The 14,863-nt window shown below is 43.2% G+C and overlaps 1 protein-coding gene across 2 annotated transcripts in view; it reads right to left on the bottom strand.

Annotated features, from left to right (window-relative positions):
- LOC116939855 (leucine-rich repeat-containing G-protein coupled receptor 5) overlaps nt 1–14,863 on the bottom strand; it is a 153,085-nt gene that overhangs the window by 24,137 nt on the left and 114,085 nt on the right. For both annotated transcript variants that reach the window (XM_076065264.1, XM_032948780.2), the window contains 3 exons: nt 4,706–4,774; nt 3,467–3,538; nt 1,980–2,051 (listed from right to left, as the gene is read on the bottom strand). In XM_076065264.1, the coding sequence (XP_075921379.1) occupies nt 1,980–2,051; nt 3,467–3,538; nt 4,706–4,774 (213 nt within the window). The remainder of the gene's footprint in view (nt 1–1,979; nt 2,052–3,466; nt 3,539–4,705; nt 4,775–14,863) is intronic.

Genomic DNA, 14,863 nt, shown 5'->3' with positions numbered 1-14,863 from the left:
TGTGGAATGTATACATTTGGCTTAGTGGTATTTGTGGAAACGGATGCTATGCCCTTGTTTGTTGGAGCAGGGAGCCACTCTGAATTGTGAATAACACAAAAACTGCTGATGCAGAACAGCTATATAGTCAAATGTATTCACGAAAGAAACCATTCATGTGGGCCTGTGGAATGCACCCAGTTTAAATTTGACAACTGCTCCAAAGCCTTTAATTCATCACATCTTCAGCAACCAATCACGTGGCAGCCACTTCATAGCAAATGCATCTGCATTCTAACTATTCAGATTATGCCCTGTCACGCTTTCTCACGCATGACAACAACTCCGGTTGTGCTTCCAGGAAGAATTAGCTGACTATTTGCTGATGCAGTGCTTCCTGGTGTTACCGCATCATTAGGGATGGACGTGCCTACAGCAGAGCCTGCAGCAGAGCTGTGCGGCCCGAGTGAGCAAGCTGGAATCTCAGTGGGCATTATCCGTGCATGCCTCGATCTGCCAGCGGCGTGTATGCGGTGCAGGCGTGGTGCAGGTGTGGTGCACGTGTGGTGCCGGTGTGTGGTACACGTGTGGTACAGGTGTGGTACAAGTGTGTGGTGCAAGTGTGGTACAGGTGTGGTACAGGTGTGGTGTAGGTGTGGTACAGGTGTGGTGCAGGTGTGGTGCAGGTGTGGTGCATGTGTGGTGCATGTGTGGTGCAAGTGTGGTACAGGTGTGTGGTGCAAGTGTGGTACAGGTGTGGTGCAGGTGTGTGGTACAGGTGTGGTACAGGTGCGGTGTAGGTGTGGTGCACGTGTGGTGCAGGTGTGGTACAGGTGTGTGGTACAGGTGTGTGGTGCAGGTGTGGTACAGGTGTGTGGTGCATGTGTGGTGCATGTGTGGTGCAGGTGTGGTGCATGTGTGGTGCAATTGTGGTACAGGTGTGGTACAGGTGTGGCGCAAGTGTGGTGGAAGCGTATGCGTACTTTACTTGTCTCGAAAAACCACTCAGTGCCATATACTGTAATGAGCTGCTTTGTTTTAGATCATTCCATATTAATAACAAACCCAGGTAAATGTTCAGCCCTGCAATTGATTACTCATGCTAATGCTGGCAGAAGGGACTCCACTAAAAGGAGCTTTCGAGAGCCCCTATAGAGGCTATTTTGGCCTCCTCTTCCACAATGGTGAGATGATCTGGAAAGAGGTGGGAGTGTTAGCACTTCACCCACTACACGTGACCAGTGTCTAACTCTGGTTGAACCCATTTACACTGCTGGGTGGACAAATGTTGGAAGGGGAGATTTAAGAAACGTGCCCCATTGGTTCGCTCTGCCGTGCCAGCAGGTCGAACTGGCGACCTCTGCATTGCAGGTCCAGTCTGATAATTACCATCGTAACACGGCAACGTGTTTACCATTAAATAATAACCATACTAAAATCACTAAACATGTGTTTTAGAATGCTCCCGATTGAACCTCCCCCCCCACTCCCCATGAAACATCAGAAATAAAAATGTACGTTTTGTCATTAATAGCTCACTACTTGGCTTTCCAAAGAGGTTTACCATCTGCAGACTTGAGAGAGAGACATGTTTAGATGTACTGAATGCACACGCATGTAAATGTGTGTATGTTTAGTGGTTCGAGGGCTGCGCTACGAACCCGGTAACCCGAATTCGGTTACGAATATCTGAACTGGTTCTGGGCCTCCCCTAGGTCGAGTCAGCCTTAAATGAGTAACTGGTGTGGTGTGTTCAACATCGCCACTCGGGAGACAAAGACGGCCAGGCGTGGTGCTGGCTACCCACCCTCTCGTGTGACGTACCGGTTTTCATAGGTGCTCGCAAATGGCTCTTACCCCAAAAGTCCGTGAAGGCTATACGGGGGTCTTTGTATGTGTGTGTGTGTGGTGTGTGTGTGTGTGTACGTATGCAGCGTGGTTGTGAGACAGAATGGGAGCCCGTGTCTGCTGGCACACTGTGCCTCTCTGAGAGCACTTACAGAGTCTGCAGCTCCGCCAGGTTCTGGAACGCAGTCTTCCCCACAACTCGGATGGGATTGTCATAGAAATGGCTGTAAAAGTTAAAGTTTAGAAAGATATGTGAATTTGGAGCTTTCGTGACTGCAGGAATTATTCTTTGTTTTTTTTCGGTAAAGTCACGTAGAATTATAAAAATAACATAATAGTGTGCGACGTTTCGATTGCAACACAAGCAATCATCATCAAGTACAGAAGAGCTAAATTTACGAGAGAGAGGAGACACATAACCGCAGATATATGTACAGACACAGATACAACAGGGGATACAGAGAGAGAGAGAGAGACGTGGGAGCACACTAAATCAAACAGGTTTTAGCAAGATTTGGAAACTATATAACGCAACACAGACGGTCGGTCAAAACACAATTAACGCAAGGTCAGGTTGATTACGTTATTTCAAAGGTTGCTAAATTGTAAGTTAAGTGTGAAATTTAAAATCTAAAAAATATACAGACCGCATACACATATATAGACTTGAGAGAGAGACACGTGACTTTACCGAAAAAAACAAAGAATAATTTAGAAAGATATATCTATATTTTTGACATTGCGCAAGACTACAACCAAAATACATTTCTCAATTTTCTCATAAAATTCAAGCTTTTTTCATTTAAAATGAAAAACATGTTAAAAGTGATTTGTGCGAGCACTTGAAACTTTTCAGAATATTAGATAGACCATAACACATTGTCCCATATGAACAGTGGGGTAGTATTTTATACAGAAAAATGGAACAGATCTGCCTGCCATATTTAATACGGTTCATACATCACCATGGCACGCATTAGGTATGTTCAATATATGAGAACAGGTAAAATTTCACAGCCAACAACAATTCAAAGATCAAATATTAAACTGTAAAACAAAATCCACAGTGCGCCTATTAATTCTCTGATATAAGATGACTGCATGAAGCGAAAGCTTAAAGTAAAGTATTACGTTTCTTTCAAGAACATTCACACTCTAAATGTACCAATCAGTGTAATTCTGCAAAACCCATAGCAGAACAATATTGCACTACTGCGTAGGATGCCACAGTTCTGCGGCGTGCTGTCCGGGACGATGTCCGACGTTTTGCTCAACATGCTCGGAGAAGAAGAAGCTTCCAGCACATGGAGTGAAACGTCGGGTGTCGTGCCAAAAAAGACATGGCGCAATCCGAACACGCGCCGGACAGTGACTACAACATCACGCGTGGACACTTAGACCAATCACGATGCTTTGTTTTTTTTTTTGTGTGTGTGTAGTGTAGTGTGTAGTGTGTAGTGTCCTTAACCATGAATAGACAGCGCCATGAATTGAACTGGGAAATGTGTGCAAAGTAGCTTCTTGCCGAGTCTGCTGACCACCGTGTCCCGTGCCAGAGTAACGCTGCCCCTGTATAGCGGGTGCACGTGAGTCTGCGTATGTTGTGAGTGCTCGCAGGGCGAGGCAGGCGCGTACGCACATGGTTTTGAGGAGCGGGTTGCTCCGAAATGCATGCTCAGGAATCATCTCGATTCTGTTGCTGTGAAATGCTCTGAAAAAAACAACACAACAGAATGATTTTCAATGCTGGCAACCAGCCTCTGTAAAGTCACGCGATATGACAAGTCAAGCAATGATGACTTAATAATTGCATGTTATTGAAAGGGAAGAAGTGTCTACATTGAGATTAATTAGGAAAATACTCAGAGGCCAGTGGTTGAAATTTCAACTTGTGCGCCAACTGGCTCAGTAGGGAACCAGCCTTCTGACCACTTATTTGTCCTATCTGATTGGCCGAGTTCAGATAACCTCTTAATCACAAGGTGAATAAACAAACCTGTTAGCTTTTTAACTTTGACGAACATGATTTTCGTTTTTTTTAAGTACCAGCTTAAGATCGGTATCAGTTAACACGTGGATTCAATGATTGATTCTGACAAATTCTGTTAATTAAATGTGCTTACGTAGAAAAACGCGCATTTTCAGCTAATTTAATCTGACACTATATATTTTTTATGGCACATTAAACACTCTAAATGCAGTGTTGTGCTATAGTTCAGATGATGAATATATAACTTGAGAAAATCGGAAAGTCCTATAATAATACGTCTTACAAATATATCACTTGATCTCTCTGTAACAACAAATGACTGCTGTGCTGGGCTTCACGATTAAATCATGTGATACAGATGTTCCATGCGACACACATTGAAATCCTCCAGTCGGTAACACTAAAAATGGGGAGGAATTATCATTATACATGCAAGCATTGTTACAGTGGATACAGCACTGCACAATTAGTCCAGTCACCTGAGTTAAATGCCTGGCCATGGCTAGCATCAGCTCGTGAGCGATATTTGAACCGGTTCTGGGATTTCCCCAAGACTAATGTATCCTCGGTTGACTGCCTGGTGTGGTGTGTAAACAGTGGCACTAAGGGAGACAATGGTGAGTGGGCATGGTGCTGGCTTACAACCCCCTCGTTTGCAGCGCTGACCTGAAAATGTTCTGGTTAAAAGCAATAGCTCCAGCAGGCTATGTGTGTGTGTAGTAACCATATAAATAAATTACATCAAACAACACAGTATTTCTTTTACAACATTACTTAATTAACACATTCACCACTTTGTGTTTCTACTTTGAGCAACAACTTTGTTTCTGTGATATTTTTTTACACGAGCGTGGCGCGTTTAAGTCTTTTTTTCTCTCGTATACTTACAGCTCCCTAAGGTTAGGCAGGTCTTTGATGGCCTTTGGGAACTGAGAGAGCTGATTGTAGTTAAGATCCCTGTGAAAACAGTAAGCCCACACGTGCACACCTCCATCAGATCCTGTAATAACTTCGGGGAACGTGTGTTTGTACAGCGGGGGCAACGGGGGGTGGGTGGGGGGCTTACGTCGTTTGGACAGGATGGGCTTACTGCAAAGCCGTCCATTCAGGTGCAGAAAGAGGAAATATGTGCTGGCAATATTTATATTGCCTAGGGTTGTGGGGACAATGGGGCGCGCTTCACGGGAATCTTGGTGCTGACCTTCACGCTGTCACAAGGTGGCTTGAGATTGCCAGAAGTGGCTCAACGGAAGATCTCTTTAAAGAGTCTAAACTCTGCACCTAAAGAATCACGCTATTGAGCAAAGCAGAGTAAAGCCACCTCTGTCACCGATCACAATCCACGCGGGAAACTCGCGCGTGCACGCGGGAGGTGGTGGCGACGATAAACCGTTGTTAAAGAGGTCCTTGACGCGCTCTCAAACAGTAAAAGGTAAAGGCGCAGCCCCGTAATTGGTCGCACACGCCACTCCACACACCTACAATTTGCGCGGTTGACTCCGTACGGCGTGAAAAAAGTCCACGATATTAACGGTGTTTGGCTGACTCTTCAACGTTCGTCAGACGCCTGGGAAGAGGTGGGAGTCCTCACGCTTTACCCCAACCACAGCTTGCGATCCGCAGATCGACTAACTGTGGTGAACCCATCTAGAAATGTGTTGGATGGACAGAGGCAGTGAAGATCTAAGAAACCTGCACTCGTTGTTTCGACAAACGCCGCGCCGGGAGATGGAATAGAACCGGCGACCTCTGGATTGCAATCCAGCGGTCGCCAACGATTACACCACAGCAGCGTCTATTTACACAAAAATGGCACGGGAATTTTCTCTCTTCTGGTATTTTGCAAATTATTTCATTATAAAAACATTAACGAATAGAAATAATGCTGAGGATGTTTTTAAAACATCATTGATATTGTTGATAAATACTTTGAATAAACTGTGTCGATGGCCACTATCAACAAAGCAAGCACAGCATACACATTTTGTTGGCATCAACTATTGATACTTAATAGTAATCAGACTAAAAAACATCATCCCTGGATAAATATTTAATTGTTGTTTCAAACAAATGTTTCCATTTCTTTGGAAGTTTGCTTTTAAGTGTAAAAAAACCAAGATCTGCTCCTAGATTTTCAAATATAAACTAGAAGTTAAGAAAACCTGCTGTTAAAAACATGGCTGTGTTGATACCATTGGGGAAAACGGGTTTCTCCAAACATAAAGGAAACAACTGATAACACACACAAACGTAACCTCATGTCCTCTTGTGTTAACTTATCCTCTATACCACACCATAATCGAGATGTGAACTACCTCGCCTGGTGTGCACGAGTTTGTGCGTTCGATCTCAACCCTGACGCCTGTTGTATATTTGGAATTTGCATGTCTCTTTCTCCCTGTGGTTGCGTGGATTTTCTCCGGGTCCTTCGTGTTTTCCCCTCCACATTGAAAACATGCGTTGAGAGTATTTGGATGCTAGAAACCTCCGCGTGATAAGCCACTTCGTTGAGCTATAATTTGTGATTTAAAGCTTTCGTGACTGCAGTAATTCATATTCTTAGTTCTTTCGGTAAAGTCACGTTGAAGGGAAACAACAAAATAATAATATATATATAAAACAATAAAAATGTTCACGACGTTTCGACCATAACACAAACCGACACACCTGAAGACGACCGTTTGTGTTATGGTCGAAACGTCGTGAGAATTTTTATTGTTTTATATATATTTTATTATTTTGTTGTTTCCCTTCAACGTGACCTTACCGAAAAAACTAAGGATATACTATAATTTGTGGTCAGGTCGCTTCTCTACAGGCCTAACTCACCCAATGCCTACGCCTCTCAACAGTCAATTCCCTTGCTAGTGGCAGGCGAGACCTTTTCCGTTTCTGCAGAAAAGTTCATTAATCTACAATACTGGCAGAGAGATTGGTCTGGAATCCATAAATCGTTTGGAAAACAAGTTTGGTCATTTGGATGGTATATTTTCCCTATTTTTCAATGTTAGCCATTGTTAGTTTTACCAAACAGATCATTGATCATCATAACATCTCATCACTGCTGTGTGATGTCACACAACTTCGCCTCACAAAGACAAAGGTCCTCCGAAGAGCCTTTTTAATAGGCTGTCGGGGCAAGTATTGTTAGCAAGCAACTATGAAGGCTGGCACCTTGGACACGAGACGGTGGGAGGCCAACACCACGCCCGGCCGCATTTAGCCGCCTTTGTCTCCCGAGTGGTGATGTTTACACACGGGATCAGGTACTCATTGAAGGTTAAGTTAAATCTATGTGAGGCCCAAGACTGGTTAAAATATAGAACACTGTTATTGGTCTTGTAGGGGAATTGAACTCTGGTCCCCGGATATGGAGCAGGAGTACAATGCGCTCATCCCACCATCACCTCCTCCTTCCAACAGACAGATCGTGGCTCTTTTTGAGATTTCAATTCTGCTGAAGCATTTTCACTCTCAAGAGACCGTGCTTGTTTTTACAGACTGACCCTCTTTTTGTAGCGAGTCGGGGCGTTGAGATGGCTCGCCTTACCAGACGTTTTACACCTGTGTAGTACCCTATACAGGTGTATCCCGAAACGAACTGCTGTAAGTCGGGTCAGCACTGAGCATGGTTTCAGTTTCATTTATTTGGTATAGCCCTGTGAGCCATTCGGCTCTTGAATCGGGTGCAACCGCAACAATCAAAAACATGAACAAGAAAAACATCTTAAAGTGACTATGCGCAAACAGAAAAATCCAGGAAAAAATAGCAAAGTCTTCCAGCATGGTAAGGAATGGTAAGGAAAGGGCCTGGATATAGGCACCAGCTAATCAGAAGGCGAACCCAGTCCAATCGGAGACGCTGATTATATTACTAATCAACGCTTCGCACGAGTTTTCAACGTTGTGATCGACTCTGGCTTAGAATGCACGTGCTCTACACAATAAAAAAAGAGCATGCTTTGCAGACGTTCGGAGTGGCAGACGATTGGAGACGTCCGAGTGACAGTAAGAGAGCCATGAGTGGGTAACCGTTTTCTTGCTCGTGTCGTTGGGAAAGATTCCGCTGGTGTTAGAATTGGCAGTGATTGTGCGAACACTAGAGATAGCAGTGATTGCGTTGATGTTGAAGTTCCCCTTTCAACAAGCTGCGTAGCCCACTTTATTAATGTCCTCGTTAACGGTTAGTGCACCTCTCGTTAAGCCAGCACAGCAACGAGTTTCTTCCGCGTCGAGAGTTCTGCGCAGAGTTCTCCCGAGCACGGTTGACTACGTGGGGTGCGAAAGAAGTTTAACATCGTACATGCCACCTGCCATCAGTGCTCGACACTCGAACGGTCCGTACTCACGGCGCACAGCTCCAACGAAGGCACGCGTGCCCACAGGACGCACAGACGTTTGCCGCTCGTGGATGTCCGTCGTGTGACTCTGAATGCACCGATATCACCCTGGTGGTGTCGGTGCCACGGCGCGTGCGTGGTGTCATCAGGCAGGTGCAACGTCTCCCCAAGATTCACCTTTACCCCTGGCTACCAGGCGTGAGAGATGTACGAAAGTAACGAAGGATTGTAAATATTTTATGTTTATTTAAGGGTGACTTTAAAGCTAATGGAGGGGGGGGGGGAACCTGTAGATCACTCACATTTACATCTTACAGGGTAATTTTTTTTTAAATTAATGTTGAGATTTAAAGCAATATTAACAAATCGCATTTATTTATTTAAATTCGCATTATGGATGTGCATTAGAGGGGAGGTGGTGGCGCAATGGTTAATGTACCATGATAACCATCACGTGACATTGAGGTTTTTTTTTCTCTGGATTACGGCTCACATCAGTAGCGAGTGATATCTGAACTGTCCCCCCCCCAATCCCCCAACTTCACGAACCCACACGAAGCAGGGTGGTGAAGTATGGTCAAACCACTCACATTGCCTGAATTGTCAAGGCGAGGCCTCCATCTTCCAGTTGATTCATAAATGTCTGTATAATATTATTTTTAGTGTCGAGAGATCCAGTAACCAGTTAAATGCGAAATAGTGCCAAGATTGCTCGTGGAAAATAACTGTAAACGTATCTTTGTCCGTAGTCGCCCAACAAGGCGCTTTTAAAATATTTACATTTGTGATTTTTTTACTTCATTGCTTATAACATTTCAAATTTTTTTCAATGCACTGGCCAAATTAAATTAAGTGCATTATATTCCAACAAAGTTAATTTAGCGGATGTGATACAAAAGAACTCGTAATATTGGCTAAATCCAATTAAGATGTGGCTATACAAATAAAATAAAGCCAAGTTTATCGAACGATATTATGTGGTGTGTATACTTATATGTGCGGAAAGCTCTTTGTAGTCATTACAGAAAGAGAACATCAAAATTGTAAAGGCAATACTGTTTTGAACATCCCACACCCTTTCAAAAAAAAAAGTGAAAGTATTTCTGTGTTTGTTGTGTGCATAGCGGAGATGAAATCGAGCAAGCATTCCAGAATCTCTGTATATCCCTCCCCTGGCTGATTTGCTTTTGTTTTGATGAAGCGAATGCTATTGAAAGGACACAGAACAAATATCTTCACATGCCTCAGCTTCAAGCATTTTAAACCAAACTGCTCGCAGCTAAATTTAAACTCTTCCTCAATGGTTTTCGGTCAACGTTTAGGCTGCTCAGACTCCTTGGTTCTTTGATCTGTCTATAGTTGCTCTTCCACGTTCAAAACTTCAAAGCGATGAATAAATAATGCATTGTTGTTTACATGGCGTGTGCAAAGTTAGTTTTATTCTGTTGGGTTAAGGTTTTGCTGCCCGCTATCGTGCATGAATAATTTAGTTAGTAACATTATTCCTGAAGTTGTTGTGACTTACGAGCCCTATTTAATGTTCGTGTGTGTGTGTGTGTGTACGCACGTCTTCCCTGTACAGCCTCAACCGGCTCTCAGTCACACCGCGATTGTACACAGTCAACGCAACCACTGCTCGAGTCACCAAGGTCTCCGCAATCTCTCACCATTGCACTCATCCTTATTGATGGAGTTGGGAAATCAAAAAGATTGCACAGGGACTTTGAAGTGAACGCGGCGTTCTACCCAGCTAGCTGCCCAACAAACTACCGCATCCGTTTACGATAAAATTCCACCAACTCAACGTTCTTAATAAAGCGGATGACGGGCATTAAGATTCGTCACATTCGAATGGAAATATCGTAATGATTGACGGTCGTAGCAGCATCATGCTGAAATATAGGCCCATTGAGGCATTGGCTCTTTTGCAAAGGAAACATTGGCTACAGCAAGGTGCATGCTTAATTAACGTTTATCCAGTAACACTTTCCATGCAGAATAAACATATACATTTTCAGAGGTAACTGCGGCATGTATATGAGTACCAATGTACAATCGTTTATTTGCTGCACTACCTATGCTTGTCAATAATTTCACAGGTTCTTTAACATAATATTTTCAATAGAGGTTATGAGAAACAAACCTTCCACTCGATAACAGCAGTAAACTTGAACAACCTCACAGCAGGAAAATTAGTCGTTACAAAATGTCCAAATGTTGCGTCTTCCTGCAAAAACGCATGACCGATAATTGAAACCTGTCTAACACCTTATTCAAATTACAAATATGTGTATTCGGTTCTCCATAAGTATCAAACTAAGCAGATAATATTCCTTGCAGATCTGTCCTTCCACATGAATGGTAAGAATACATTTTTGTACATCCCATCAGCCACTGGGCCTCTTGAAAATGCATCTATTCAGCATAATTGGTTTAACACAATACAACTCTTGGCTAGTTTCAACATGCAGTGGCTCATCAGCTGGGTCTGACTAGCTTGAACCAATGCTGTTGAACTGCCAGATGTATGTATGGATATTGAACTACTTTCATACCATACGTAGCCAACCGTGCTAATCGGAGGTGCAGGGGAAAGATTAAAAAAACTAAAGACAAAAAGCAGGTCTAAAGAAATTAGTTTTCAATCTAGATTTAAAAGTGCATATTTTAAGTGGCTTCCTAATATTAGACAGAAGAGCATTCCAGACAGCCGCAGAAGCGCATCTGAAAGCACGCGATGCAGTTGACTGCCTTTGTTCAATGGCTCGCCAAAAGCCACTGCGAGGATGATCAGAGTTTGCATGATGGTTTAAATGATGTTTACTGGCAATGATCCTGTCTGTTTGAAATGGGTCCTTCAGTAATGGAGAATACAAGTAACAAATAAGCAGACGATACCCATTCCTCAATATCTGTCACAAGAAGTTGGTTCCCTCTAAGAACAAGGGGTTCCTTCTCACATTATCCCCATGCCCTTCGTCCCTTTCGTGTTGCCAGCTCACGGCAAGGAGCAGCCCTTGTCGCTGGCGCAGCGTAGGGGCCTGACGTTCATTCGCCGCGTGAGCTGCGCCTCTCCTGCGTCGCACGCGCCGAGGATGAGGCTCAAGGGGATATACACTCTGGACCTTTTGGGAGCACAGGTAACAGCCGGGCACATCCCTCAACCGCGATATGAGACGTGCAGCAAATTGACCACTGTTTTGCGCATCTTAAAGAAGTTTTCATTCACTGCACGTGACGTAACCTTATTTGGAGGGGTGCTGTGTCCGCGATGGGGGTTGTGTGCCTTCAGAGCCACAGCGATTGAGACAGACCTGGTGTGGTCTTGGATTGTTGTTGTTTTGTTGCCTTGCACACACTTGCAGTCGGTCTTGAAAAATATGCAGGAATTGATGTACGATTGCGATGTGTACTTCCATATGTTAAATATATCTCTATCTTGCTCTTGTATTATTTCTCTTTCTGACACCTGTGAAAAAAGAGCTTCATAGCTCATCAGATTCCTTCAGAGCTCATCAGAATACGAAGTAAATACGGTGCAGTGTAACGCCATTTCAACCAACGCAATTTTACTGACATTTATTTACAGTACGGTATTCTGACACTGCATCGTGGTGTGCTATAAGACAATCGGAATATAAATTCTTTATTGAAACTGAAATAGAACAACATGTGCACTTTCGATGTACACGACTCTATGCCTAGGTGACACCGACAGGGTCGGCATGTGCTGGCAACCCACTCGTGGCCACATTCCAGCTGTTGTCTGTTGTCTGGCTATAGCCCCGTCTGCTTCTGGGAGTGCGATTCCCAGTTCCAGACCAATCTTCTTTGATGTTGCTGGGCTATTTTTTTTTTGCTCTCACACATCCTCTCTAGTGCTTGTCCCACTGATGTTGCCAAAAATAAGAAGGTTGAGAAGAAATCCACTTGTCCATCTTAACTATGTGAGCGAAATAAGCAAATCAACTATATATATTAAACTATTACTATTTCAAGCGATTTTTATTTTATTTTACCAAGTAAGGCCCACTGAGCTATGTAGCTCTTTTTCAGAAGCGACCTGGCCACCAATGATAGCTGAACGAAGCGGTGAAACGTATAGGAGACATGTTGATTCAAAATGTGGAGGGAAAAACCAGCGGATGCAGATAAAATCCACGCGACCACGGAGAGAACAGAAGTGATAAACACTTTCAATGCAGGGATATACATTTAAATGCTGATAGTTGATTACTTTTAATGTCAAACTATGTACAGCATGGCATCGTGGAACTGGCAAGTCATCCTCCATGTGCGTACTAAGCTTTTGTTTGCATAATATTTTTTCGTCGAATAATTGTTTAAGTGGCTTATGACAATCTCATATCGAAAGTTAACTGTCATTTTCATGGGAACACACCCATTGATCGTTTTAATTCGAGCAGGACTGTGAAAACGTCAAATTTTAAACGCGATAATGTGAAACAGATGTAGGGAAACATCCGAATTACATGTCAAGTGTGAGACTTAAGAATGTACGATTTTACGTCCTACCTTAAAATATACATAACAGTTGCGTTGTTTTCTCTGAAATAATTGCTAATCGTGTCAAAAGTGGAATTTAAAAGGCGTGTATATCAGAGCCTTTGAGTTCGGCACAAAAAAATCTGCAAATCGTCCTGGAATGAGGACAACGTGCTTGCGAATTTCTAATTGGCTTATTTTGGTTTACATTGTGTAGGTATGATGAAAATTTTTCACGAGAACCCTCCAGCACCCGACAGAGCCAATGGAATAAAGTTGTCAAGTGGACAAAAATGCCAAGTGATTTTTGTTAAACTAAAAACCAGAATTGTTGAAAAGCGGGAAACATTTTGAGGGTTTTGTGTACGATCTTTCGCTAGATGTTACAACCAATATCATCAGGTGTCAACGAAGCGCTCAACTCTCGCGTGAAAGGGCTTCCTGAGCCGGGTCCTAAAGTCGGTGCCATTGCTTTTCTGTATCTCCCACAATGCCTTGCGACATTGCTCTTCCTTTCCATCAGAAAACCACCGCCGTTCACTGCACAGTCCTGGCAAAGGAGGTCTCATAGTGTAAATGCTTACCCCGAGCTTTCAATACTCTGATAGTGTGCTGCTTTTGAGTTGTACGCCTTTGGGTGTCTTCTGGTCCAACACCAGTGGAGACTAGGCTCTAAGAAAATCTGTCTCGGGTGTGGACCAATCAATTTCAAAGACAGTGCATATCATTATCAGAGTTATCTCTTTTTGGTTGCATTTTGACTGCTTGTGTTGTGGTTATTGAAAACATGATCCCTTGTATAAAGGTGTCAGTTTTTGTGCCAGATAAAAGGGTAAAACCTATTACTACGTCTCTTGATCTGTTGATCGCCCCCCTGCCCCCCCCCAAATGATGGCCCCGTGACCTCTGACCGTCGCTTCTTCGTGAAATGCTCCCGCCGTCTGGAACTCCATTCCCATTCGTATTATGTAGCCGTCCAATAACCGACTACTTCCACAGTGCACCTGCTCCAGCAAAACTGTCAATCGACACGGAGCTGGGTCTTGAACCTCCGCTGAGTTGCATGAAAAAATATGCGCTCCGTTCACGAAATTGTGAACGTTGAACGTGGGTCTACTGATATTGTTCGTTACAGTCTGCTTATTTTGTGTTTTTTTTGGTTTTGCATCGTCAAAACTAAAGTACATTTCTGTTTTATTTTGTAATCGTTGATTCTTGAAAGGGATTCTTCTGCTTAAAATACGCGCACAGAATCTTGCATTTTAAAGTCGATTGCGTATAAGTAATGCAAATTATATGGAAATTATACATTTAAAATCAGTTCGTTTAACACGTAGGCTTTCGCGACCAATATCATCCATAATAGAGGTTTTAGGGTTAGATCGCGTAAATATCTAAATGTGTCGTTAAAACCCTCCACCACCCGACACAGCCAACTAGTAAGGGTTGTCACATAAACAGAGCATACCAATTCGTCACTAGTACAGCACACCGGTGTGTTGGAGAGCCAAGCCACAACATTTACAATGTGAGTATGACGTTTCGCCAGTAATTACAACTAGCTTCATCAGGCGACAGACAGATTTGTGGAGAAATCTTAATGTTTCGTTCCTTACATAGAGGAGTAGATGTGGTGACCACGCTTCTGCGCTCTTGCACAATGTGGGGGGTGGGTGGGGAGATTACTGAGGCAAGGTACATGATGCATGTGCATTATGGGAGCCCTTTGATCTTGTCCTTCCTGTCTTTTGTGTTTATTAAAATAGCCCTACTAACGGTAATCCCTATTGAAGTACGCTGCCCTTTGTAGGCATGCATTTAAATAATGTATTATTTTATTATTCGCTTCCACGCAGCACTAAGACCGTAACTATCCGAACGGTTAAAGTTATTTTGCTTTCTTTGAATTTCGATAGATTATCTAATTAGTCTTGGTCAGTAGTAGCTAGTTTCTCTTATGTTCTTTTAGTCCCGTGCTGATCATTTGTCCTGTTTGCTTAACATAACATTTGCCACACGTACAGTTAATCCTGTACACACCTGGAGATAGCTTCGGTAATATATCTTTTGTACCAGATATTAAATTCTGTATTTTATGTACCATGCCAAATCTGACTCAGATGTTTTGATTCATCAGTTACTCCCGCAATGTACGGTATTTTGATCGTTTCAATTACTTGGGCAGTTTCAATGCTCTCGT

The sequence above is a fragment of the Petromyzon marinus genome, chromosome 7 (assembly GCF_048934315.1).
Source record: "Petromyzon marinus isolate PM22_M1 ecotype Great Lakes invasive population chromosome 7, UKy_Petmar_22M1.pri1.0, whole genome shotgun sequence".
Taxonomy (NCBI): domain Eukaryota; kingdom Metazoa; phylum Chordata; class Hyperoartia; order Petromyzontiformes; family Petromyzontidae; genus Petromyzon; species Petromyzon marinus.
Note: the sequence above shows the minus strand (reverse complement) of the source record. Positions and strands in the feature narration are given on the sequence as shown.